This window comes from Carcharodon carcharias, chromosome 8 (assembly GCF_017639515.1).
Source record: "Carcharodon carcharias isolate sCarCar2 chromosome 8, sCarCar2.pri, whole genome shotgun sequence".
Classification (NCBI taxonomy): domain Eukaryota; kingdom Metazoa; phylum Chordata; class Chondrichthyes; order Lamniformes; family Lamnidae; genus Carcharodon; species Carcharodon carcharias.
The window spans coordinates 28518911-28544498 of record NC_054474.1 but is presented as its reverse complement, the minus strand read 5'-3'; the positions used below and the strand labels follow the sequence as shown (position 1 = coordinate 28544498).

The following is a 25588-nucleotide window of genomic DNA, read 5'->3' as shown; positions in this document are numbered from 1 at the left end:
AAAATTTAGAATGTGAATGCACAAACCCCCCCTCATTTCATTGTCCCCAATCTCAAGAGCAGAACTCCTTAAGTAAATGCCTCAGAAAGTCATGGAATTGTATGTTGAGAAAATGGATGGCATAATGGATTGCCTGAGGACTGTGATTCAATGCACCATCTGCATCTCCTTATATTACAGACTATCTGCCAGCTTCAAATTTATCATGGGAGGGTATAGGGGTTGATAGGGTCCCTTCTGCAACTCAGTATAGATTTCTCATTTGCAACCCAACATCATTTTCCCCAGATATAAAAACAAAAAAACTGCAGATGCTGGAAATCCAAAACAAAAACAGAATTACCTGGAAAAACTCAGCAGGTCTGGCAGCATCGGTGGAGAAGAACAAAGTTGATGTTTCAAGTCCTCTTGACCCTTCAACAGAACTGAGTAAAAATAGGAGAGGGGTGAAATATAAGCTGGTTTAAGGTGGGGGGGGGGGGGGCAGTTGGGGGGAGAAAAGTGCGGGCGACGTGGTTGTAGGGACAAGCAAGCAGTGATAGGAGCAGATAATCAAAAGATGTCACAGACAAAAGAACAAAGAGGTGTTGAAAGTGGTGATATTATCTGAAAGAATGTGCTAATTAAGAATGGATGGCAGGACACACAAGGTACAGCTCTAATGGAGGTGGAGTGAAATAAGACTAACAGGGCATAAAAGGTATAGATTTAAAAATAATGGAAATAGGTGGGAAAAGAAAAATCTATATAAATTATTGGAAAAAACAAAAGGGAGGGGGAAGAAATGGAAAGGGGGTGGGGATGGAAGAGGGAGTTCAAGATCTAAAGTTATTGAATTCAATATTCAGTCCAGAAGGCTGTAAAACTGCCGACTTTTACCGCCTTCTGGACTGAATATTGAATTCAACAACTTTAGATCTTGAACTCCCTCCTCCATCCCCACCCCCTTTCCATTTCTTCCCCCTCCCTTTTGTTTTTTCCAATAATTTATATAGATTTTTCTTTTCCCACCTATTTCCATTATTTTTAAATTTATACCTTTTATGCCCTGTTAGTCTTATTTCAACCCACCCCCACTAGAGCTGTTCCTTGTGTGTCCTGTCATCCATTCTTAGTTAACACATTCTTTTAGATAATATCACCACCTTCAACACCTCTTTGTTCTTTTGTCTGCGACATCTTTTGATTATCTGCTCCTATCACTGCTTGCTTGTCCCTACAACCACCCCCCCACTTCTCTCCCCCCACCCCTCCCCACCTTAAACCAGCTTATATTTCACCCTTCTCCTATTTTTACTCAGTTTGTTGAAGGGTTGAAGGGTCATGAGGACTTGAAATGTCAACTTTGTTCTTCTCCGCCGATGCTGCCAGACCTGCTGAGTTTTTCCAGGTAATTCTGTTTTTGTTTTTATCATTTTCCCCATGATAGGCTCACCTCCTTCATTGTCTTTGCCATCTGTACAAGATGTCTCCATTGCAACATTGCATCCTGGTCCTCGCCAGCCAGTCTGGCAGACGCAATGCCAACTGTTCTGGCTGAGAGTGCATCTCCCATTGCCATTGCACAGATCAGGGCAGCCATCTGTTATTTTTAAAAAGGAGAGATTAAAAGGAGACGTTATGAATGGCAATTCAGTTGCAAGATCCTTAGCACTTAATACATCTGAAACCTGAAAACACATTAAGGCAGCAAAATCTATATGAAGGATTGATTTGAGTCTGCCAGTTAGTACTGTATGAATCTAACCTTTAGTTGCTAAAGCTATTCAATGATTTGAAGCTAAAAAAGGATAAAGTGTGACTTTTGTACTTATTAAACTAAATCTCCAATGTAATACCTTTTGACCATAAAGTAATCCATGTTAGAGTCACTGATGAAGCAGGCAAATCAATTTCAAAAACTAAATGAGTATCTTATGAACCAAAAGGGAAAATTACAGAGTACCTTCCAAACTTTTTGCCACAGATTAAATTAGGAGTAATTAGATAAAGTTTATTGTTGCTGCTACTGGACTTATGCATCAGTGACTCCTGTCTACAACACTTTGTTGAGCTTCTTATTCTCCTACTTCAGTAATCTCTTGTTAAGTGTCCTCAGTTTATCAACTTTTGATGGGTTCTGGTTCCATGGGTGGCAAATGACCATTCTTAACAGGTGATTTGGACAATGAGAATCTGGATCTGTACTATGCACCATTCCTATCAATTCTAAAATTAAGCATCATGCTCCAACTACTGAATTTGGTCTTCATTGGTAGTACTAAACAGTTGATAGTGAATGGACAGTGCATTTTCAATCACATCCCATTTTTATTCCATTGTGAAAAATGGATCGTAGTTTCATTACCACCATGTTCTGCTGGCGCCGAAGACCAATTTCACCCCCTTGATCTTATTAATCAATCCTTAGAATGTTTACTTGCATAAAGAGAGATCTGCTATTTTGTACTTTTTTTTTCTTATCCTACCTCTCTTGCCACTTTTCCAAATGTTTATTATTTCCTTTGTAAACCTTTTTTAAAAAAATGTTCTTGGGGTGTGAATGGCACTGACAATGTCAGCATTTATTGCCCATCCCTAACTGCTCTTGTGATGGTGGCGGTGAGCCATCTTCTTGAATTGTCCATGATTTGTAGGCATACTCATGGTGCTGTTGGGGAGGGAGTTCCAGGATTTTGACTGAGCAACTATGAAGGACTGGCAATTTAGTTCCAATTCAGGGTGGTACGTGCCTTGGAAGGGAATTTGCAGGTGGCAGTGTTCCCATGCCTCTGTTGTCCTTGTTCTGATAGGTGGTACAGGTTTTGCAAGGTGCTGTCCCTTCTCTCCTGAGCATCTCCTGAGCCTCTGTTTGCTCTATAATTTCATGTCTGAATTAATATTTGTCATGTTTATCATTTACATGGCTTAATTGTGTCCTCCAATAAAAACACACTCAGATTTTTCAACTGGGACCATTGAATGCTGACCAGAATCAGGAATCCTAAATGATTTTTCTTGTCTAATTGGATACAGTGGCCAACATTGTGCCCAGGCTACCTCTGAGTGAATTCAGCACCAATCAGCATTTGGAGCTTTGGAAAGTAGAAGAGTGAACAAGACTGTAGCTCAGATTGTTAAGTGCTTTTACTTTATTTTCACAATTGTCTCAGCCTATCATGTTACCCATAGTTGTATACCTCAGGAACAACCTCTAGTTTTACTGTTAGTCTCTGCTTTATTTTTAATTCTTCCTCCTCATCTGGTGGAATATAGATCCACTCCTAATCACTTTCTTATACCTACCCAAACTGTTTTCAAATAATCCTTACCCAGAATAGGAGGCGCTAACTCAAGTTTGATCAAGTTTTCTTTCGCTTATAAGTTATTCAGACATTCAAAACCTGATTATGTTGGCTCATCCCCATTTTGCAGCAGTGATGGTTTCCACGTGGCATGGGTGAGAAGCGATCATTTCTGTGGATACCTCAATTCAACTTGTTTCAACAAAAGGAGGCTGAATTAGCAGGAAGATGCCATCCATTAGAATTCCTGCATGAGGGGAGGCGATGGCATAGTGGTAATGTCACTGGATTAGCAATCGAAAGGCCCGGGCTAATGTTCTGTGCACACGGGTTCAAATCCCAACATTTGAATGCCACTTATAAATCAGGAATCTAAACAAAAAGCTAGTCTCGGTAGTAGTGACTATGAAATCATTGTCAATTGTTAGAAAAACCCATCAGGTTCACTAATGCCCTTTAGTGAAAGAAATTTGCTTTCCTTACCTGGTCTGGTATTAAGAGTCAATGTGGTTGACTCCTAATTGCCTCTGCAATGGTCAAGCAAGCCACTTGGTTGACTAAACTGTTAAGAAAGTCTAAAAGGAATGGAACCGGATGAACCACCTAGCAACGGCCTAGGCACCAGAAACGACACCAGCCCTGTTGACCCTGCAAAGTTCTCCTTACTAACATCTGAGAACTTGTGCCAAAATTGGGAGAGCTGTCCCACAGACGAGTCAAACATCAGTCTGACAGAGACAAACTCATGGAATCATACCTTATCGACAATGTCCCAGACACCACCATCGCCATCCATGGCTATGTCCTGTCCCACCAGCAGGACAGACCCAACAGAGGTGATGGCACAGTGGTATACGAGGAAGTTGCTACGGGAGTCCTCAAGATTGTCTCCAGACTCCATGAAGTCTCATGGCATCAGGTCAAATACAGGCAAGGAAACCTCTTGTGCATTACCATGTACTGCCTCTCCTTCAGCTGCTGAATCAGCACTACATGTTGAACACCACTTGGAAGAAGCGCTGAAGGTGGCAAGGGCACCTTCTAGATGGGTCCATCACCATGAATGGCTCAGTAGCACCACTACAGACGGAGCTGGTCGAGTGCTAAAAAATATAGCTGCTAGACTGAGTCTGCAGCAGGTTGAGAGAGCCAACAAGGAAAAACCTACTTGAACTCATCCTCACCAATCTACCTGTCACAGATGCATTTGTCCATGACATATTGGTAGGAATGACCACTGCACAAGTCCTGTCTTCACATTAAGAATGCCCTCCATCGTGTTGTGTGGCATTACCACCGTGCTAAATGGGAAAGATTTCAAACAGATCTAGCAACTCAAAACTGGGCATCCATGAGGCACTGTGGTCATCATCAACAGCAGCATTGTATTCAACCACAATCTGTAACCTCATGGCCCAGCATATCTCCCACTTAACCATTACCACCAAGCCAGGTGATCAACGCTGGTTCAACGAAGAGTGCAGGAAGGCATGTCAGGAGCATAACCAGGCACATCTAAAAATGAGGTATCAAACTGGTGAAGCTACAGGACTACTTGCATGCCAAACAGCAAAAGAAGCAAGTGATCGACAGAGCTAAGCGATCCAACAACCAACAGATCTAAGCTCTGCTGCCTTGCCACATCCAGTTGTGAATGGTGGTGGACAATAAAACAACTAGCTGGAGGAGGAGGCTCCCCAAATATCCTCATCCTCAATGATGGGGGTGCCCAGCACATCTGTGCAAAAGACAAGGCTGAAGCACTTGCAACAATCTTCTGCTAGAAGTGCTGAGTGGATGATCCATCACAGCCTTCTCCTGAGACCCCAGCATCACAGATACCAGTCTTCAGCCAATTTGATTCACTCCACTTGATATCAAGAAATTGCTGAAAGCACTTGATACTGCAAAGTTTATGGGCCCTGACAACATTCTGGCAATAGTACCAAAGACTGGTGCTCCAGAACTAGCCACTCCCCTAGCCAAACTGTTTTAGTTTAGCTACAACACTGGAAACTACCGAGCAATGTGGAAAATTGCCCAGGTATATCTTGTCTGCAAAAGGACAAATCCAATCCTGCCAATTACCGCTCCATCAGTCTACTCTTGATAATCAGAAATGTAATGGAAGAGGTTGTTGATAGTGCTATTAAGGCCCCCCCTCAGTAATAACCTGCTCAATGATGCTCATTTTGGGTTCTGCCAGGGCCCATCAGCTCCTGACCTCATTACAGCCTTGGTCCAAACATAGAAAAAAGAATTGAACTAAAGAGGTGAGGTGTATCCTTGTAGTATAGCCTTGTATCCCGAGTATAGCATCAAGGAGCCCTAGCAAAACTGGGATTAATGGGAATCAGGGGGAAACTATCCACTGGTTGGATTCATACCTAGCACAAAGGAAGGTGTTTGTTATTGTTGGTGATCAATCATTTCAATTCCAGGACATCGCTGCAGGAGTTCCTCAGGGTAGTGTCCTAGGTCCAACCATCTTCAATTGCTTCATCAATGATCTTTCCTCCATCATAAGGTCAGAAGTGGGGATGTTTTCTGATGATTGTACAATGTGCAGTACCATTTGTGACTCCACAGATACTGAAGCAGCCCATGCCCATAAGCAGCAAGACCTGGATAACATTCAGGCTTGGGCTATTAAGTGGCGTAACATTCGTGTCACACAAGTGTCAGGCAATGATCATCTCCAACAAGAGAGAATCCAACCATCTGCCCTTGACAGTTAATGGCATTATCATTGTTGAATCACCCACTATCAACATCCTGGGGGTTACCATTGACCAGGAACTGAACTGGACCAACCATAGAAATATTGGTGCTGCAAGAGCTGGTCAGAGACTGGGAATTCTGTGGAGGGTAGCTCACTTCCTGACTCCCCAGAGTCTGTCCACTATCTATAAGGCACAAGTCAGGAGTGTGATAGAATACTCTCCACTTGCCTGAATGAATGCAGCTCCATCAACACCCAAGAAGCTCGACACCATCCGGGACAAAGCAGCCTGTTTGATTGGCACTCCATCCACCATCTCCAACATCCACTCCCTTCATCACTGAAATATATTGGCAGCAGTGCGTACCATCTACTAAGTGCACTGCAATAACTCACCAAGGCTACTTCGACAGCACCTTCCAAACCTGCGACCTCTACCACCTAGATGGACAAGGGAAGCAGATGCATGGGAACACCATCCCCTTCAAGTCCCCCTTCAAGCCACACACCATCCTGACTTGGAACTACCTTGGCGTTCCTTCATTGTCTCTGGGTCAAAATCCTGGAACTCCCTTCCTAACAGCACTCTAGGTGCTCCTACAATACATGGTCTCCAGCTGTCAAAAAGGTGGCTCACCACCAAGGGCAATTAGGGATGGGTAATAAATGCTGGCCTAGCCATCAATGCCCACATCCCATGGAGGAAAAAAAAGTCTCACCTCTGGTGACTGAACATACTGTCTGTCAGCATGAAAGCAGACATGGGATGCGCTCCAAGATTCTGAAAAGCCAGTTCTTTACAACAGCTAATTTCAAAGTGTCTAGCTGCAATAAAGAAAGTAGCTTTTCTGGAAGAATGCATACTTAAATCTTTTTAGTTTTGGTGAACCTGGTTTCTAGCAGATTGTCAACACCTCTATTTCTGGCTGCCACCACCTCCTGAACCATCTAGTGGTTAAAGCATCTGCACCACTCTGGAAACTACCAATTTTATCACTGCTTCACCCTGGGAATTCTTATGGGATCAGGCTGTCCATTTGCTGGCTTGGAGAAAGTTCCACATTGCTTGGTAGTTTCCAGTGTTCTAGCTAAACTAGAACAGTTTGGCTAGGGAAGTGGCTAGTTCTGGAGCACCAGTCTTTGGTACTATTGCCAGAATGTTGTCAGGGCCCATAAACTTTGCATTATCAAGTGCTTTCAGCAATTTCTTGATATCAAGTGGAGTGAATCAAATTGGCTGAAGACTGGTATCTATGATGCTGGGGTCTCAGGAGAAGGCTGTGATGGATCATCCACTCAGCACTTCTAGCAGAAGATTGTTGCAAGTGCTTCAGCCTTGTCTTTCATTGTTATGGCGAGGGAGCAAGGACACAGAATTTAGTTACCTGTATTAGCTAATATATTAATTTCTCACACAGTATTGTTCAATAACTCTTGCCAATCAGTTTCCCTGATGGTATAGTTGATATTGAGCTCTTAACCAAGATGATCTATGGGAATTAAATATATAAAATGCAAACATTAGTTCCAACTCGCTTTTAAAAGGGATGCTTAATAGTGAGACTCAATCTGCTGTATGTATATTGGTTACTTAAAAATCAGATTTGATTTGTGTGATTTTATGGACAGCTGAATGAAGACATATTGTTTTGACTGACAGGTTAATTATATTTTGAAAAGTCAGTGACAAAAATATGTCACAGATTGAAAAAAATCTAGCACCAAGAACTGCAACTTACGGTTAATCAAAAGCATGATAGATTTGATCAGGAAACATCAAAAAGAACAAACAAAGATAAAAGGTAATGGAACAATAATTAGTACTTCCTTACAGATCCTATCTTTTCAAAAAAGATCTTTAGCTTTGAAAAGTAAAGATGCTTTTTTGAAATCTAAGAATTCTTTTGGATAAATTAAAGAAGTTCAAAAAGGAAACCATCACATTTCAAGAAAAAAAGAACTTGCATTGCATGGAAACAAGTTAAATTTCTCTCCGAGTGGAACTCAAAACTGCCACTTTCATTGCTGTCTGGGACAAAAAAGAAACAATTAAAGACATGAAGTCTAAACTATGATACGCTAACAACTTCCATCTTTCAAATTAAGCAACAATCTGGGCAGGAAATTGGGACAGTTTGCACCAGTTTTTTGGGTGCTATGAGCACACCTAAAGCTCCAGAATGGCTCCTATGATGTACATGCACACTTTGGGGTGAATCACACTCGATGCCATATAAGTGAAGCGTGAGCAGATGTGCAGTAAATGACTGTCAGGTGTATGCAGGGCAAGTGCATCGTGATGTCAATCTGCATCAAATGCTGATTTGATGTCAGTGGTGTCAATGTGCAGCCCAATCTCCAGCCAATGTCCTTTCTTAAACTTGCTCAGGCTTTTTTGTTTCTTTCATGGGATGTGGCCATCGCTGGCGGGGCTGGCATTTTTATTGCCCATCGCTAATTGCCCTTGAGAAGGTGGTGATGAGCTACCTTCTTGAACCGCTGCAGTCCATGTGGTGCAAGAATGCCCACAGTGCTATTCGGGAAGGAGTTCCAGGATTTTGACCCAGCAACAGTGAATGACAGGCGATATAGTTCCAAGTAAGGATGGTGTGAGGCTTGGAGATCGACTTGCAGGTGTGGTGTTCCCATGCGTCTACTGCCCTTGTCCTTCAAGGTGGTAGAGGTTGCGGGTTTGGAAGGTACTGTTGAAGGAGCCTTGGTGAGTTGCTGCAATGCATCTTGTAAATGGTACACACTGCTGCCTATATATGTCGGTGGTGGAGGCAGTGCATGTTGGAGGTGTTGGATGGGGTGCCAATCAAACAGGCTGCTTTGCCCTGGATGGTGTCGAGCTTCTGGAGTGCTGTTGGAGCCGCATACATCCAGGCAAGTGGAGGGTATTTCATCACACTCTTGACTTGTGCCTTGTAGATGACTTTGGGGAATCAGTATTAGCAGTATCAAATGCTTTCAGCCATTTATTGATATCAGGTGGAGTGAGTCGAATTGGCTGAAGATAGGCATCTGTGATGCTGGGGACCTCAGGAGAAGGCCATGCAGTTAGCAGCAGGAAGAGCCCTCCAATGTGCTTTTTACAGGGAGCTTCATCTACCTACAGGTTAGTTTGCTGGTAGACAAAGCAGCCCGCTTGGTTGGGATTCTCTCCATCTCCTTAAACATTCACTCCCTCCACCACTGACACACAGTGACAATAGTGTGTACTATCTACAAGATGCACTGCAGCAACTCACCAAGGCGCCTTCGACAGTACATTCCAAACCTGCAGCCTCTACCAGCTAGAAGTACAATGGCACAGGTGCTTGGGAATACCACCATCTGCAAGTTCCCGTCCAAGCAACATACCATCCAGACGTGGAACTATATCGCTGTTCCTTCACTGTTGTTAGATCAAAATCCTGGAACTTCTTTCCTAACAGCACTGTGGATGTATCTAAATCACATGGGCTGCAGTGGTTCAAGAAAGTAGCTCACCAGCATCTTCTCATGAGCAATTAGGGATTGTCAAGAAATGTTGGCCTAGCCAGCGAAGCCCACATCCAGTGAAAGAATTAAAAAGATATCTTCTAACTTTTGCTTAGATTCTGCAATTGTTTGGAGTTTTGTCTAGTTGTTTAAAGTTTCAAAAGTCAACAGAGTTATGTGGTAGGTGCTGAAGGACATTTATGCTGACTGCAAGGTTTCTGCACAAACCACTTGCTCCCAGGAATGCTGCACTATTCTCCTTGGAATACACCATGATTTGGCTAATGAACAGAGATGCAGAGCAGGCTATGCTGCAGGAAGGAGGAGAAGGAGAGGGAGAAGGGCTCTCAGCAGGAGACCTTATCTATCCAGGGTGCTCAAGAGAGCAATTCTCATATTTGGAACTCAGTGGGGAGCAATGTGAACCTTCCACATTTCACTAAGGACATCCTTACTGAAATCTGCCAACTGCTGTAAAATCAGAGCAGGGCATAGGATCGAAATGTCAGTGGCCATGAAAGTTACTGTGGACATGTGATTTTATGCATCTGGCTCCTTCCTGACTGGAGCTGGAAATATTTGCAACATTTTGCAGTTTGCTGTCTGCTGTCATGTAAGGAGGGTCCCTGTAGCTCTGTATTCCAAGATAGTCAACTCTACTTCATTCTTCCTTGTAAGAGTAGTCAGAATGAGCAAATGACTTTATTAGGATTGCAGGCTTCCTCATGATGCAGTGTGTTATTGACTGCACACACATCACTTTGCAGGTGCTGCAAGCCAACTCTGCTGTATACCAGAACCAAAAGGGGTTTCTTTCCCTCAATATCCTGCTGGCGTGTAACCATATGCAACAATACCTGGTACAGTCACGCTGCCTTTGTTCTGTGGGAATTTGAGGCAGCATGGCAAACCAAAGGGTGGACCCCTGGGCATCAAGGGCTATCAACTGACCACATGTCTGATGACTCTATGGTACTTACAACAAAAGTCATGCTGCCACATGAAAAGTTATAGAGCAGACCACTGGTGTGCTGAAACAATGCTTTTGCCTCCTGGACTGCTCTGTAACTGGCAGACTGTGTATAAGATCTGTGGAGGTCTGCTGCATGCTGCACAATGTCACCATCATAGATGGGTAGCCCTTGTCATCAGCTATACGATGAGCAGCTGAGGAGCAGAAGGATGAGGAGAAGGAGAAGCAAGAAGAGGAAGAGAGGTGGTAGCCTAAGTAGCCCTTTCTGACAGGCTGTCCAGTCAGAATTGAACTATGATACCCATAACCGCAAACCCAATTCCCCATTTACTAATTCGCCCAAACCTTACATTCTCCCTGTCACTGACCTCTCAGCATCCATTTGGCCACAATGCGAAAATAAAAACCATCACAAAATAAACATTTCAAACTAAATTTATAATCAAAAACCTATGCCATTTTGCATTCAACAGTCACAAATCATGCTTGTGCCTTCCCTTAGCGCTTGTCTTCTGTGCGTCTTTTCCTGTCCTGTGCTCCTACACTTCAGTTACTACAGCATGGTTGGTGGAAGACTGCTGACTTTCAGTGGAACATGACAAACAGGAGCAGGAGTAGATCATTCAACACTTGAGCCTGCTCCGAGATTCAATAACATCATGGCTGATCTGATTGTGGCTTTTACTCCACTTTCCTGCCTGTGCCCAATAACCCTTGACTCCCTTGTCAATCAAAAATTTGTCGAACTCAGCCTTAATATATTCAATGACCCAGCCTCCACTGCTCACTGGAGAAGAGAATTCCTTTCACTAATCAGCCTCTGAGAAAAGAAGTTCCTTCTTAACTCCATTCTAAATGGGAGACACTTTATTTTTAAACTGTGCCACCAGTTCTAAATTCCCCAATAAGGAGAAACATCGTCTAAGCATCTACCGCACACCAAGCCCCTACAGAATCTTATATGTTTCAATAAGATCACCTCTCATTCTTCTAAATTGCAATGAGTATAGGCCCAAACTACTCAATCTTCCCTCATAAGGCAGACCCCTCATGCAAGGAATCAGCCTAGCGAACATTGTCTGCACTGCTTCCAATGCAAGTTAGATTTTCTTTTCAATCATGGGATGTGGGCGTCGCTGGCTAGCTAGGCCAGCATTTATTAGCCATCCCTAATTGCCCTTGAGAAAGCAGTGGTAAGCTGCCTTCTTGAACTGCTTTAGTTCATGTGGTGTAGGTATGCCCACAGTGCAGTTAAGGAGGGAGTTCCAGGATTTTGACCCAGCGACAGTGAAGGAACGGCAATATATTTCCAAGTCAGGATGGTGAGTGACTTGGAGGGGCACCTCCAGGTGGTGGTGTTCCCATGTGTCTGCTACCCTGGCCTTTCTAGGTGGTGGCAGTCGTAGGTTTGGAAGGTGCTGTCTAAGGAGCTTTGGCTGTGGTACATATTGCTGCCACCACGGTGGTGGAGGGAGTGAATGTTTGTGGATGGGGTGTCAATGAAGTGGGCTGCTTTGTCCTGGATGGTGTCAAGCTTCTTGGGTGTTGTTGGAGCTGCACTCATCCAGTCAATTGGAGAGTATTCCATCACACTCCGGACTTGTGCCTTGTAGATGGTGGATAGGCTTTGGGGAGTTAGGAGGTGAGTTTCTCGCCACAGGATTCCTAGCCTCTGAACAGCTCTTGTAGGCATAACATTTATATCGCTAGTCCAGTTCAGTTTTTTGTCAACGGTAACTCCCAGGATGTTGATAGTGGGGGGGTCAGTGATGGTGATGCCATTGAATGTCAAAGGATGATGATTAGATTCTCTCTTGTTGGAGATGGTCATTACTTAGCACTTGTGTGGCACGAATGTTACTTGCCACTTATCAGCCCAAGCCTGGATTTTGTCCAGGTCTTGCTGCATTTGGACATGGACTGCTTCAGTATCTGAGAAGACACAAACGGTGATGAACATTGTGCAATCATCAGCGGACATTCCCACTTCTGACCTTGTGGTGGAATAAAAGTCATTGATGAAGCAGCTGAAGATGGTTAGGCCTAGGACACTATCCTGAGGAATTCCTGCTGTGATATCCTGGAACTGAAATGAGTGATCTCCAACAACCACAACCATCTTAGTTTGTGCTAGGTATGACTCCAGCCAGCAGAGAGTTTTCCCTCCTTAAGTAAGGTAAGAGACTGCAGAAATCCTTGGGGGATAACCCTTGAGCAGCTCTGGGTATAGAAGTTCCAGTTGTGGACTACACCACCTCAGCATTGATAGCAGCAGTGTTGGTTAGCTGGCTAACAGGCAACAGCGAGGGCACTGGTGGAGTAGCAGTGGTGGAAGGATGATTGCTGTTATCCTCAGCGATGACAGCAAGCTCATACTCTGTCGAGCCACTGCCACTCTGCTGGCATAGTAGTGCCTTAGCTGCACTTGTGCTATCCTTCCTCCCTGCCTTGACTGCAGGCCACTTGTGCCCAGGGTTTCACTATATGCAGATCCAGCCTACATGCTATTCTCTAAGTTATGTGCAATGTCAGTATTGAGTCGGCAACAGTGATTGTGAAAACAAGTCATGTTGCATCTTCACCGTTGCTCCATTCTTGCTGTTTCTCTACCAGCTGGTCGAATTGCACTTCTTGCATATCTGAAAGGAGAAAAGCACAAAGGTGAGATTAGGGTGAGGAAATGGGATGGGGAAAGAGGTGCATGCTCATACCATCTGAAGCTTGGAAATCAAAAAGATTATGGGATGAGGTGGAGGTGGAATGTGAGAAAGATAAGGCATGAGGATACTGTCCTCCTCAATGGTTTCAGTCCCACCACTGGCCCTAGTCTCAGCAATGGGCATCTCAATAATGGCCAGCAACATCTCCTCTATGGGAATTAAGACAAAAAAGCACGCTGTCCCCTCTGGTTAGGCCTGCTGCCTCTCATTGCTCTGCAACAGAGAAGGAAACATGTCGATAGTGTTGTGCAGTGTATCTGGGTGATGTGGCTGGCATGGTTTAAGTGTGTGCAGACTGTAAGCTGTGGGTGTGAGGTTTTCAGCAATGTGAAGGTGTGATGAAGTGTATGATTGTCAGGTATGAGTCCTGATTGATAGAGATTGCTGTTAGGTGAAAGATGGGAAGCTGGATTTTATGCTCCCCTGCCAGCGGATTTGATGGCCGGGTAAGGGGGGGGCTTGTAAAATCCAGTGGGTGGCATTCCCACTGCCTACACGCCTACCCCCAGCCTGTCTGAAATTTCACTCGGGCAGGGGAGGCGTTGGGCAGCCCGCCTACCCTTGGGCCTATTGAGACCCATCAGTGGCCAAATAATGGTATTTTACCACCTGGGGGGTGGGGGTTGGGTGGGTGGGGTGGGGCGGGGAGGGTTGGGCATGTCATGCAGAAAGCCTGGCAGATTTAGCTGCATGGGCTGCTGTCAGGTGATGGGGCCATCCTACTTTGGGCCCATCAGAGGCACCCCCCTCAACAGGTTTTCCCCCACTTAACTCTCCCTCTGGCCTCTTGAACCCAGTTCCCCCACACCATCCCCCCAACTAACACCACATGCTGAGACGCTGACCCTGGATTTAGCAGTCAGTACAGGCTCCTCAGCATTGGGGACTGCTTGTCGTCTCAGCAATGACTAATGCTCATGTTGGTGCTGGGAGGACCACAGAGTTGCTGGCCAATCTGATTGGTCGGCAGCTCTCCAAGGCGGAACTTCCTCCAAAGAGAGAGGCAGAAATCTTGCCTTAAAGCAATTAACACTTTTCCCAGCCCTAAATGGCTGGGGGGGAAGCCATTAGGATCGTGGGCAGGCTCCTCCTGGACCTTTTAGACAGGGATCGGAAACCACGGCGCCTTGTAAAGTTCAGCCCAGTGTGTGGTGAATTCAACAGCATCTGTTGCAGTTGGCAGGATATACCATTCATAGAGGCACTCAACGATCTTGACCACTTGTTTAAGGTCCTTGGACTTCTTGTAGCACTGCATGCAGGCCCTCAGGCCTTGGCTCCTGGCATTGACCTCCAAGGCTATCTGCTCCCACTGCTTTCTGACTGTGTGTCTGGAATGTCACTTGTCCTTCTGCAGATACAGGGCATTTCTCCTCCTGTCCACATCCTCCACCAAGGCCTCCAGCGCAGCTCCTGTAAACCTTGGAGTCCACACTCTCTGAGCGTCGTACCATTCTTCAGTGTTTTCCAGGACAGGGTCATTTCCCGAAGATTGCCAGCATAAGCTGCAGCCACAATGCACCTCCTTTTTAGGAGTTACAGGATGGTTTGAGCAGTGCAGGCTAGCTTTACATTATAGTGCTTCAAAAACTTTTTCCTGCTGTGATCCCATTTTAATGCCTCAGACTTCGTGTGACCCTGGGGTGGGGAGGGGTGGGGTTAGTCTCAGCTGCTGTGCGTGGAGGGGGCAGTGGTGGGTGGGAGGAGTTCAGCGTGGTGGGAGTCGTTTAAATGGCAGGGTCTCTTTAACAAGACAAACACCTACTTTTTCAAAGGCATTTTTTCCAGCTGTGATCGGGTCTCAGATATCTGTCCTTTGGGCTATGCCAATAGAAAAAAAGCTGATGATTTAAAAGGGCCTCGCAGTTGTTAATATTCAGTCTGAGCTACACGGCGGCCGCTGCTGCCTTGGAGGTCGCGACACCCAGTGTTTGGGAAACCCTGTTTTGAGTGGTGCTTGCCACTCACAATCTTGGATCTTTGTTGATGTGTCCAGTCAATCAACAGCACAGTCCATGCTGGCTGGATGGTGAAATCATTGAAATGAGCCAACAGCTTGAAGTTGACATGCTGCCTGGATCGCAAACAATGGAAGCAGGTTCATCACACATCACAGTCCCTGTGCCTGTTTTTGGGTGCGGTTGAGTTTAGACCTCATTTTCTAAATGGCTGACAGAGGGAAATCAACCCGAACCTTGTCCATTTAACCCTTTTGTACCAATGCCTAGAACTTAATGAATTATCCAGTTTGATAATTAAACCTGACACACTGCTGAAATATTGTCTGGCAGTTCATTTCCTTTCCCTTCTTTCCCTCATTACTTGTCTTTTCCTCCTCTTGACTGTCCAAGTAGTGGAGCAAGATAAGCAAAAAATTATAACTGCAAACTCCTTTGCAATTCTTCTTAAAAATAATGTGGGAAAACTTGGCTGTGTGTGGCTGTATAAACTGAGCAATAACGAATTGGCATTGAATTGACGTCAATGGAAATAAAAAATTAGAAGGTGTTTAAAACGTGATGTGGATTTGCTATCACCCATTTTTACAGGGTTGCTCCAAGTCACAACGCCCCCCAAATGATTTGTGAATGAGGCCAAATATCTTCAATGAACTAAATCTTTGGCAAATGTCACTTTGTGATCTTCCACTTCGAATTGCTTGGAGATTCCTGGGTGATGCATTCGTAATTTCCCTCTCGGTGATTAACTCCTGGCCTCCTGCCGCATGTTTTAAAAATTGTTTCACAGAATATGATCGTCACTGGCCAGGACAGCATTTATTGCCTATCCCTGATTGCCCTTGAGAAGGTGTTGGTGAGCTACCTTCTTGAACTACTGCGGTCTGTGCAGGTAGGGAGTTCCAGGATTTTGATCCGGTGACAGTGAAGGAATGGTGACATAGTTCCAAGTCAGGATGGTGTGTGGCTTGGAGGGGAACTTGCAGGTGGTTGTATTCCCATGCACCTGCTGTCCTTGCCCTTCACGATGGTAGAGGTTGAGAGTTTGGGAGGTGCTATAATATAATGCCTGAGTTCAGGAACCCACCATGGTAGAGACAGTCCTGTATCCTTCTTCATGAAATTGACGTGTTAGTCCACCACAGATGCAAGGTTTCTTACAGCAACTGCAAAAATTCTCTCACGTGTCAAGGGATAAGTTGGTTTGGCTATTTTTGATGTGCAGCTGATTGTGTATGCTAGCCCTCAGTCAGCTTCCATTTAATCACAGTTCCCATTCTGTTTTTGAGGTTATACACATCATACAATGTGAAGGTCTTGTTGTGCCTGGTTATGAAAGGTTAGCAATTTTTCATTACAAACTGCAAGGCACAGATTGTGTTTTGTCAGGAACTGAGGTCTGACACTAATATAACCCTTTCTCTCCAGACACACCATATGTACTAACTACAACTTTTTACAACTCACTCAGTCACTCTCAGTTCTGTTTCTATGATGTCTGAATTAAAAATGGAACTAAGAAGGAAAAGGCAAATCTCCAAATTTATCTATCTTCTTGCTCCAACAACAGAGAAAAGAACACATGAGTTTGCTAAACATGCTCCAAGATCAAACAAAACCACATTAGGAGGCAATTATCTAGAGCATAAACATTGGCATTGACCAGTAAGGCCGAATGGTCTGTTTCTGCTGCAGATTCTATGTACTCTGAGTAATTCTATGTAATTGGGTTCCATTGCTGTAGGAAAAGGAAATAAATTAAATATAATGAATACCAAGCCTGCAAACTGGGGACAAACCTTCCACTGCTTTTCCTAAACAGTGTGCTTGGCAAATAAAACACATTTTCATGGAGCCTGGAAGACTCCCCACATCCTACCCCATTTTCAATTGATCCAAGTGTTGCCGGTAGAGGAAAGGGGGTGGGCAATGATTCACACAGGAGCCAAACCTGAACTCAGCATAGCCATTTGAACTGCAGCTATTACTAAGTTTTTAAAAAACCCTTCTCTGGACTGCTTTGATTCACAGGATACCTGCTGCAGGTTAGAAAATAAATAGCATCTGTTTGTGCAGTTTCAATGGTGTTCTTAGTTGACATTTCCCCAAGAGTTATTATGTCATTATAATGCTTGGCTGAGTTTAAAAAGCTATAATTATCTCAGCAGGGTGGCTGAGTTTGCCGTTTCATTGACATTATAAAGAGTGTAGAAAAAGGATTAGCTGTCTTTGATGTGGGAGCTGATTAGAAGTTTGTTTGTTTTATAAGAAATTAATCAATTGAGGAGATTTAGAAGCCTTGAATGGGCTTCAAACTCCCATGAATGGTAGTTCTTTTCATTAAAATGTGTGTATTAGATTGTTAACAGTTTAATTTTTTCCATCTCCACTTGGCTCCTAAGGTCTGCCTATGGCTGATACTGTGTGAGTAGCTATGGAGGTGGCATGAAGGGTTTGAGGGACCATGGAGGGTGGGTGGGGGCATAAGTTAGCATGGACGGTATGAGTGGCCATGGGGGTGTGTGGGTTGGGGGGTTGGTTAGAGCTGGAAGGCTTAACAGCTTCTGAAATAACTGGGATGAATTCCCAGAGAACTGAGGCCGGCTTTCTAAACAGGCCGCCTTGGCACTTGCCCGACCTGTGGCCACCTATGCTTTGCTCCTGGGGTCAGCAGGTGCAGCTCCATCCCACACCCATCACGTCCCCCCCAACCCCTGGAACGAAAGTTGCGTGATCCGGGTGCCTTTTACCAAAATTTGCCGACTCAAGATACCCGCCTTGGTTGCAAAAATCCAGTCCAGGGTTGGCTTAATGAGATCTGACTGAATTGGAATAATGGTACCCTTTAGGTAAATACTGTTGGAAACCAATAGGCTTGACAGAAGGAAACTCTGAGAGTCAAAAAACATGAGCATTCTTTTGTGTTTATTCATGTAAAAGCGGAGAAACCAGGAAGAAACTTACACCTAGTTCAGAATCAGATGGGTGCTTTTTATTTGCACTTTTATTTTAAGCTCCAGCCTTTAGCCATCCATCAGAACAGTAAATAATGGGTGACATGGTAAAAATAAAACAGAGCAGCAGCAGATTTCTATCAATGGATTATTCTTACTCCAGGGATAAATCACTGGAAAAAAATGGATTCGCTGTCAGGAGAAAATAGGATGCATGATGAGGAGAGTGACAGAAAATAAAGGTGGGATTCTTTACCCACTATTTTCAAAATTGCTCCTTTGTCAAAGATCTACATTAGGTGTAGAGGTCTTTTTGGCCAGAATTTACTGGCCATGTTGACATCGGGCATCATGGTGGGCGCGGGGACAACAATATGGCGGTAGGCCAAAAATTGGATTCATGCCGCTATGAAACCAGTTTGCGATCATCCACTCAACCCGTCAATGGCGGGTCGGGTTTCCTGCCATCGCATGTCGGGCACCTAATTTCAATACTTTTGCATTTCATTATCAGCCCTGCCGGCTGGAATCATCCCCCCACATCACATTTACCGCCCATGTTGGCATGGCATGCTTCAGAACAGCGTGCTTCATGACTGCCTTTAAAAGGCACGCATGTAGCGACCTGAACTTCAAGGGGAACTCAGGGGTGAGTGCACACAAGCTTGTGCAGGGCTCATGAGCATTGCCCGTAGGACTTCAAGGAAGAGATGCCACACATTCGCGGGAGGCACAGGCAAGACAGTTTCTCCTGGCTGGCTTTTAGTATGGTGCCGGGGCAAGGGCTCCAATATGGAGCAGGCTGGGGGTAGTGGTGGTTGGGGCAGGGGGAGGGGGGGAATGGTGCAAGGCAGCACTGACTGAAGGAAGTACTCAATACTCAAGCACATGCGGGGCAGGAGGAGTGTGAGGGTGAGAGAAGCTGCCACGCACTTGGAAAAGCTTGTCAAAAGTGAATATTCTTCCACAGCTGAGACTGTTCAGCTGCAGCTCCATTGACACGCTTGGAGTTGGGCCTCTGAAGGTTTTCTGCCCACTGAAGCAATGCAAAAGCATGAATATGCAGTAAGGAGGGATAGTGTCTTAGAAGGTTCCTCATATGGGTAGAACTTAAAAATAAAAAGGGAGCAATCACTTTGTTGGGAATGTACTATAGGCCTCTAAACAGTCAGGTGGAGATAGAGGAGCAGATATATAGGCAAACCTCAGGGACGTGTACAAATAGTAGGGTAATAATAGTAGGGGATTTCGACTTCCCCAATATTAACTGGGATAGTCTTAGTGTGAAAGACTTAGAGGAATTCTTAAAGTGCATCCAGGGGAGCTTTTTGAGCCAGCATTTAGAAAGTCCTACAAGAGAAGGGGCGGTACTGGACCTACTCTTAGGGAATGAAGCCAGGCAAGTGGTAGAAGTGTCAGTGGGGGAGCATTTTGGGAATAATGACCATAACTCTGTAAGATTTAAGACAGTTATGGAAAAGGACAAAGATGGAGCGGAAATAAAGGTCCTGAATTGGGGGAAGGCCGATTTCAATATGATAAGACAGAATCTGGCCAAAATCAACTGGGAGCAGCCAGTTGTATGAAAGGCTGCATCAGACCAGTGGGAGTCATTCAAAAAAGAAATAGTGAGAATTCAGGTCCAGCATGTTCCCGTAAAGATAAAGGGTAGGACCAACAAATCCTGGGAACCCTGGATGTCAAGGGATACAGAGGATTGGATAAGGAAAAAAAGGAGGCTTATGGTAGATACATAGGCTGGAAACAGCAGAAGCCCTAGATGAGTATAGAAAGTGTAGGGGGAGGGGTACTTAAAAAAGTAATTAGAAGGGCGAAGAGGGGGCATGAAAAACACTGGCGGGCAAGATAAAGGAAAATCCCAAGGCATTTATAAATATATTAAGGACAAAGGGATAACCAGGGAAAGAGTAGGTCCCATTAGGGACCAAAGTGGCAATCTGTGTGTGGAACTAGAGGATGTAGATGAGGTTTTAAATGATTATTTTTCATCTGTGTTCACCATGGAGAAGGACGATGCAGGTGTAGAAATCAGGGAGGGGGACTGTGATATTCTTCAACAAATTAGCATTGAAAGGGCAGAGATATTAGTGGTTTTAGCCAGCTTAAAAGTGGATAAATCCCCAGGCCCAGATGAGATATATCCAAGGCTACAATGTAGACAAGGGAGGAGATTGCAGGAGTTCTGATGCTAATTTTCAAATCCTCTTGCCACAGGAGAGGGGCCAGAGGACTGGAGGACAGCAAATGTGGCACCGTTATTCAAGAAGGGTAGTAGGGATAAACCAGGTAATTACAGGCCAGTGAGTCTAACATCAGTGGTAGGGAAACTATTGGATAAAGTTCTGAGGGACAGGATTAATCTCCACTTGGAGAGGCAGGGATTAATCAGGGATGGTCAGCATGGTTTTGTCCGGGGGGAGATCATGCCTAACGAGTTTGACTGAATTTTTCGAGGAGGTGACTAGTTGTGTAGGTGAGGGTGCTGCAGTTGATGTAGTTTACACAGACGTCGGTAAGGCTTTTGACAAGGTCCCACATGGGAGAATGGTCAAAAAGGTAACAGCCAATGGGATCCTGGGCAATTTGGCAAATTGGATCCAAAATTGGCTTAGCGGCAGGAGGCAGAGGGTGATGGTCAAAGGTTGTTTTTGCAATTGAAAGCCTGTGACAAGTGGTGTACCGCAGGGATCGGTGCTGGGACCCTTGCTGTTTGTAGTATACATTAATGATTCAGACCTGAATATAGGAGTTATGATCAGTAAGTTCACAGATGACATGAAAATTGGTCGTTTTGTAAATAGTGAGGAGGAAAGCCTTAGATTACAGGATGATATAGATGGGCTGGTAAGATGGGCAGAGCAGTGACAAATGGAATTTAATCCTGAGAAGTGTGAGGTGATGCATTTTGGGATTACTAACATGGCAAGGAAATACACAATGAATGGTAGGACCCTAGGAAATACAAAGGATCAGAGGGACCTTGGTGTACAGGCCCATAGATCCCTGAAGGCAGCAGCACAGGTAGATAAGGTGGTTAAGAAGACATATAGGATACTTGCCTTTATCAGTTGAAGCATAGAAATAAGAGCAGGGAGGAGCAGGGAGCTCCTTACTAGTTAGGGCCACAGCTGCAGTACCATGTGCAGTTTGTTCCCCACTCTATGGGAAGGATGTAATTGCACTGGAGAGGGTGCAGAGGAGATTCACCAGGATGTTGCCTGGGCTGGAGCTTTTTAGCTTGGTGAAGAGAGACTGGATAGGCTAAGGTTGTTTTTCTTAGATCAGAGAAGGTTATGGGGGACCTGATAGAGGTATACAAATTATGGGGGGCATAGATAGGGGAGATAGGAAGAAACTTTTCCCATTAGCAGAAGTGTCATTAACTAGGGGGCATAGATTTAAGGTAAAGGGCAGGAGGTTTAGAGGGGATTTGAGGGAAAATGTTTTCACCCAGAGGTTGGTTGGAATCTGGAACACACTGTCTGAGGTAACAACCCTCACAACATTTAAGAAGTATTTAGATGAGCACTTGAAATGCCACAGGCCAGGAAAATGGGATTATAATGGTTAGGTGCTTGATGGCCAGCATGGACACACTGGGTCAAAGGGCCTGTTTCTGTGCTGTATAACTCTATGACTTCATGACTAAATGCTCCAGAACTGTTCACCCTTTGGGCACAGACTGCAAATTAACGTGCGTTTCAGTGAACAGCAGAGCAATTGGCCAACTGAGCAAGTTGTACAATCCCCTTGTGAAAGATGGCCATGGCACAGTCACTGGTGGAGCCCCTTGCCATGTATTTATTAAAGTTTGGACCAGTATCCATCATGGTTCAAGCTAACAGTGCAGCCTTACAGTACGGGCTAGGAGAATGCCTGTGCCTTAACTGTAGAGCACAGCACGCAGTCCAGTGGCTGAAGCTGTCGCCAATCAGTCAAGTGGAGTGGGGCAGAGGTGCTTAGGGTTTCGGACAGCCAATAAGCACACCACGCTGCCCATTCAAGTGGTGGCCAGCACTCTCCTGGATGCGTGAAGGGGTCTTCAAGCTTAACCAAGAGAGGTTCTTAAGCCACCTATGCTAACCCAAACATCTCTCTCTTTGATCCTGCCAGAGGGGGACATCAAGATCATGGAGCCTGTGATTTAGCAATACACCTCATGGCTTACAGGGAGCAGAGAAGAAGAAAAAGCACAGAGCAGTGGAGGTGCCTGACTTGGCAAAGGGAGGAGCACCTCCCTCAAGATGAAGGGGTGGCAGGGCCTGCTGAGCATGCAGCTGAAGATCCACAATGAGCTATCACTCCTAGCACCTCGCTAGACCCAGACTGCATAGGCGGCGTTTGTCATTCCTGCAGATGACTGAGAACCAGTGTCACCGAAGACTGCGCGTGTCTAGGGAAGTGGTTGTTTACATACGCCATCTGCTGCAGGATTTGGCACCATGGAAACATGTATGGCACCAACTGCCAGTGGCCATGACTGCAGTGCTCAATTTTTATGCCAGTGGTTCCTTACAAGGCTCCACAGGTGACCTGTGTGGGATCTCACAAGCCTGCACGCACAAGTGCATCCAGGAAGTTATGGACGCCACCCTTGTGAAGGCACAGAACTTGGTGCATTTCGCCCGGAATCAGGAAAGCCAGGAAGCAAGAGCACTGGAATTTCCGCAGATTGCAGGTTTTCCACAGGTGCAGGGTGCCATCGACTGCACTAATGTGGTGTTTAGATCTCCACGGCAACAAGCAGTCAACTACGTCGATTGTAAGGGCTTCCACTTACTGAATGTATGCGACCACCAGAAATGCATCATACAGGTCTGCACACAATGCCCAGGGAGTGTCCATGACTCCTACATCCTTAGTTGTCATCTTCCAGGGCCCACTGCAGGTTTGGCTCCTCAGGGACAAGGTCTACCCACAGAGGATGTGGCTGATGATGCCCATGTGGCGGCCTCAGACTGCAGCAGAGAGAGGTATAATGAGGCTCATGCTGTGACCCGGACTTTGGTGGAGCGAACGATCGGCATTTTGAAACTGAGGTTCCAGTGCCTCTTCAAGTCTGGTGGAGTACTGACATACAGTCTCCAGACGGTATCACACACCATTGTCACTGCAACGGGGGGAGGACCTGGCTGAGGAGGAAATGGAGGAGCTGCATGTCTCCTCCAATGAGGAGAACGTTGAAGGAGATGATGATGCTGAGCTCCTCAAAGGTGAGGATGGAGGCCATGAGGCCACTGCACTGGGCAGGCGAGGCAGGTGCGCTCGGGAGGCCCTCATAGTCACAAGATTTATGGAGGATGATGATGAGATGCAGTGAGGACAGTCCTGACGTTCTCACCTTGCATCTGCGAATGTTTGACTCTTGTATGACAGTGCACATACCCTCAGTGCTCAGGCTAATGTCATGGAGGTGCAGTGGAGACCCTAAAAGTTGCTAGATTCCAGGAGGTGATGAAAGCAGGCAGTGAGGACACTCCATAGATCTTCACATAGCCTCTGTGAATGTCTGACTCCTGTCTGGTTGAGGACAGCTCGCGTGCTCTGTGCTCAGGGTAATATCGTGGAGACGCAGCCATGAAACTTTAAATACACCTGATCCTTTGTCAGCTTTCAGTACCTGACCCATTCAGGAGCACAGTCTCTCTGGTCACAGATGCTGAAGAGATGGGGGGCCAGCCCCACCTCAAAGGTGTTGAGAACACACCAAGAGATTGATGGAACCCTTATGTCGCCTGCCCACATCATTCTGGTACCATCGAGGTGTAGGCATCACTAATGTGTCCAGTGAATGTGAAGTGGGTCCAGCATTTTGGTTTTAATGTTATACACTGCACAGGAAAGAGGCCCTGGACTGAGACGCCTGCCTTTATCTTCGGCAGGAACCAAGGTTTCACATCTGAATGACATGAACAATGTTCATCCGAACAAGGAGCCATAAGCAGCGAGACATTCTTGAGAGTTTATTTACAATAGCAAACATTATGTACAAGTGATTAACCCCCATGCCCAGGCTGTGGAACTACATCTTCTTAATCTTCCTAACCCTGTCACTATGTCTTGGTGCTCCCCCGACATCGACAATGGAGGTGGGGGCAGCCAGCTGACTGCTACGCCCTGACTGCGATAACATTGGTGGGCATCCTCTGGAGGGCCCCGGCCTGCTTTTGGGGTCCTGTTGTGGCAGTGGCACCCTCCTCGGCCTGTGAAGCTTGAGTTGCTGGGATCAAAGAAGAGGGGACTTGGATGGGCCGGGCACTCCTGGAGTCACCTGGGTGGATGGCCCCGGGGTGTGCATCTGCTGATCCTTCTCCCTATGGATGTCCAAAGGCTCCTGGCTGACTCCTTGAGGAGAAGGGGAAGCTGGAGTTAGATCGAGCTGCCCTGCACCCCTCTCGTGTTGACACTGCTGAAGGCCACATATGACATCCAGCGATGGAGTTCAGCCTGCGCAGCAGTGCTGGACCGATGTCCTGGACCAACATCTCCATGGTGGTTGCCATCCTACCAGTGTTGACTTTACTGCATTGGCATGATGGTGCTATCGCCTCAGACTGAAGGCAGATGATCTCCTGCCTTGTGCCTTGCAATCCGGGGACTGCAGCAGACATCCCTTCCTGATGTTCCAAAGCTTGCATTTGCAGCTCCAACAACTGAGGTATGACCGATTCCAGAGGTTCCTTATTCCACTCAGCAGATTTCTGGCCTCCAGCTGTCATCTGAGTGTCAAAAACCTGGGAAGCCCCTTCTGCCACCTGCTGTGGATCAGACAGTGCGATGTGCTCACCAGATTGTGGCCCCGAGGCTACTCTAGAACTTGGTCACACTGAAGTGTGTGACTGCACTGGTGGAGGGTGGGCGCTGTGATGGGTCTTCAATTAAGGTGTTATCAAATTCTTCTTCCGAGGTGTCTTCAGGGCTTGAGTTGAGGACCTGGCTTGTGGAGCCCCTTGGCTGCTTCCCAGAGGTGCCTGCGAAAGCAAGGAGAGAATAAATAGAACATGGCAGGGGATTGCAGAACGGTGGAGCTCACTCACATCATGGCTATCTGATGGATGTTGCACTGCAGGGATCCTCATTTGGATGAGCACCGCCGACCTCACCATCAGTGCAGCAACAATCCAGATCATCGTGGGCCATCTGGATGGCTCTATTTTTAAAGTCTATGAGGACCTGGATTCCTTCAACAGTCTGTGCCCTCTACCTTTTGTTGTGCCAGCTTGTCCTGCATGAATATAGATGGAGATGGTGTAAGCAGGATACCTGCCAGGCCAGATGAGAATGATAAACAAAAACAGAATTACCTGGAAAAACTCAGCAGGTCTGGCAGCATCAGCGGAGAAGAAAAGAGTTGACGTTTCGAGTCCTCATGACCCTTCGACAGAACTGCCTGGCATGTATGGGTGGTGAGTAGTGCTATGAATGGGATGAGGATACAATCTGCATAGCAGGTGAAGGCGTGTGTGAGAGAGA

General features: G+C 45.8%; 1 protein-coding gene across 3 annotated transcripts in view; it reads right to left on the bottom strand.

The window, feature by feature from the left end:
* LOC121280981 (teneurin-2-like) overlaps positions 1 to 25588 on the bottom strand; it is a 787212-nt gene that overhangs the window by 96606 nt on the left and 665018 nt on the right. For 2 of the 3 annotated variants that reach the window (XM_041193486.1, XM_041193487.1), the window contains one exon: positions 1436 to 1582. In XM_041193486.1, coding sequence (XP_041049420.1) covers positions 1436 to 1582 — 147 coding nt within the window. Of the gene's footprint in view, positions 1 to 1435; positions 1583 to 25319; positions 25335 to 25588 lie in introns of all 3 variants that reach the window. The other variant, XM_041193489.1, reaches the window with a different exon arrangement.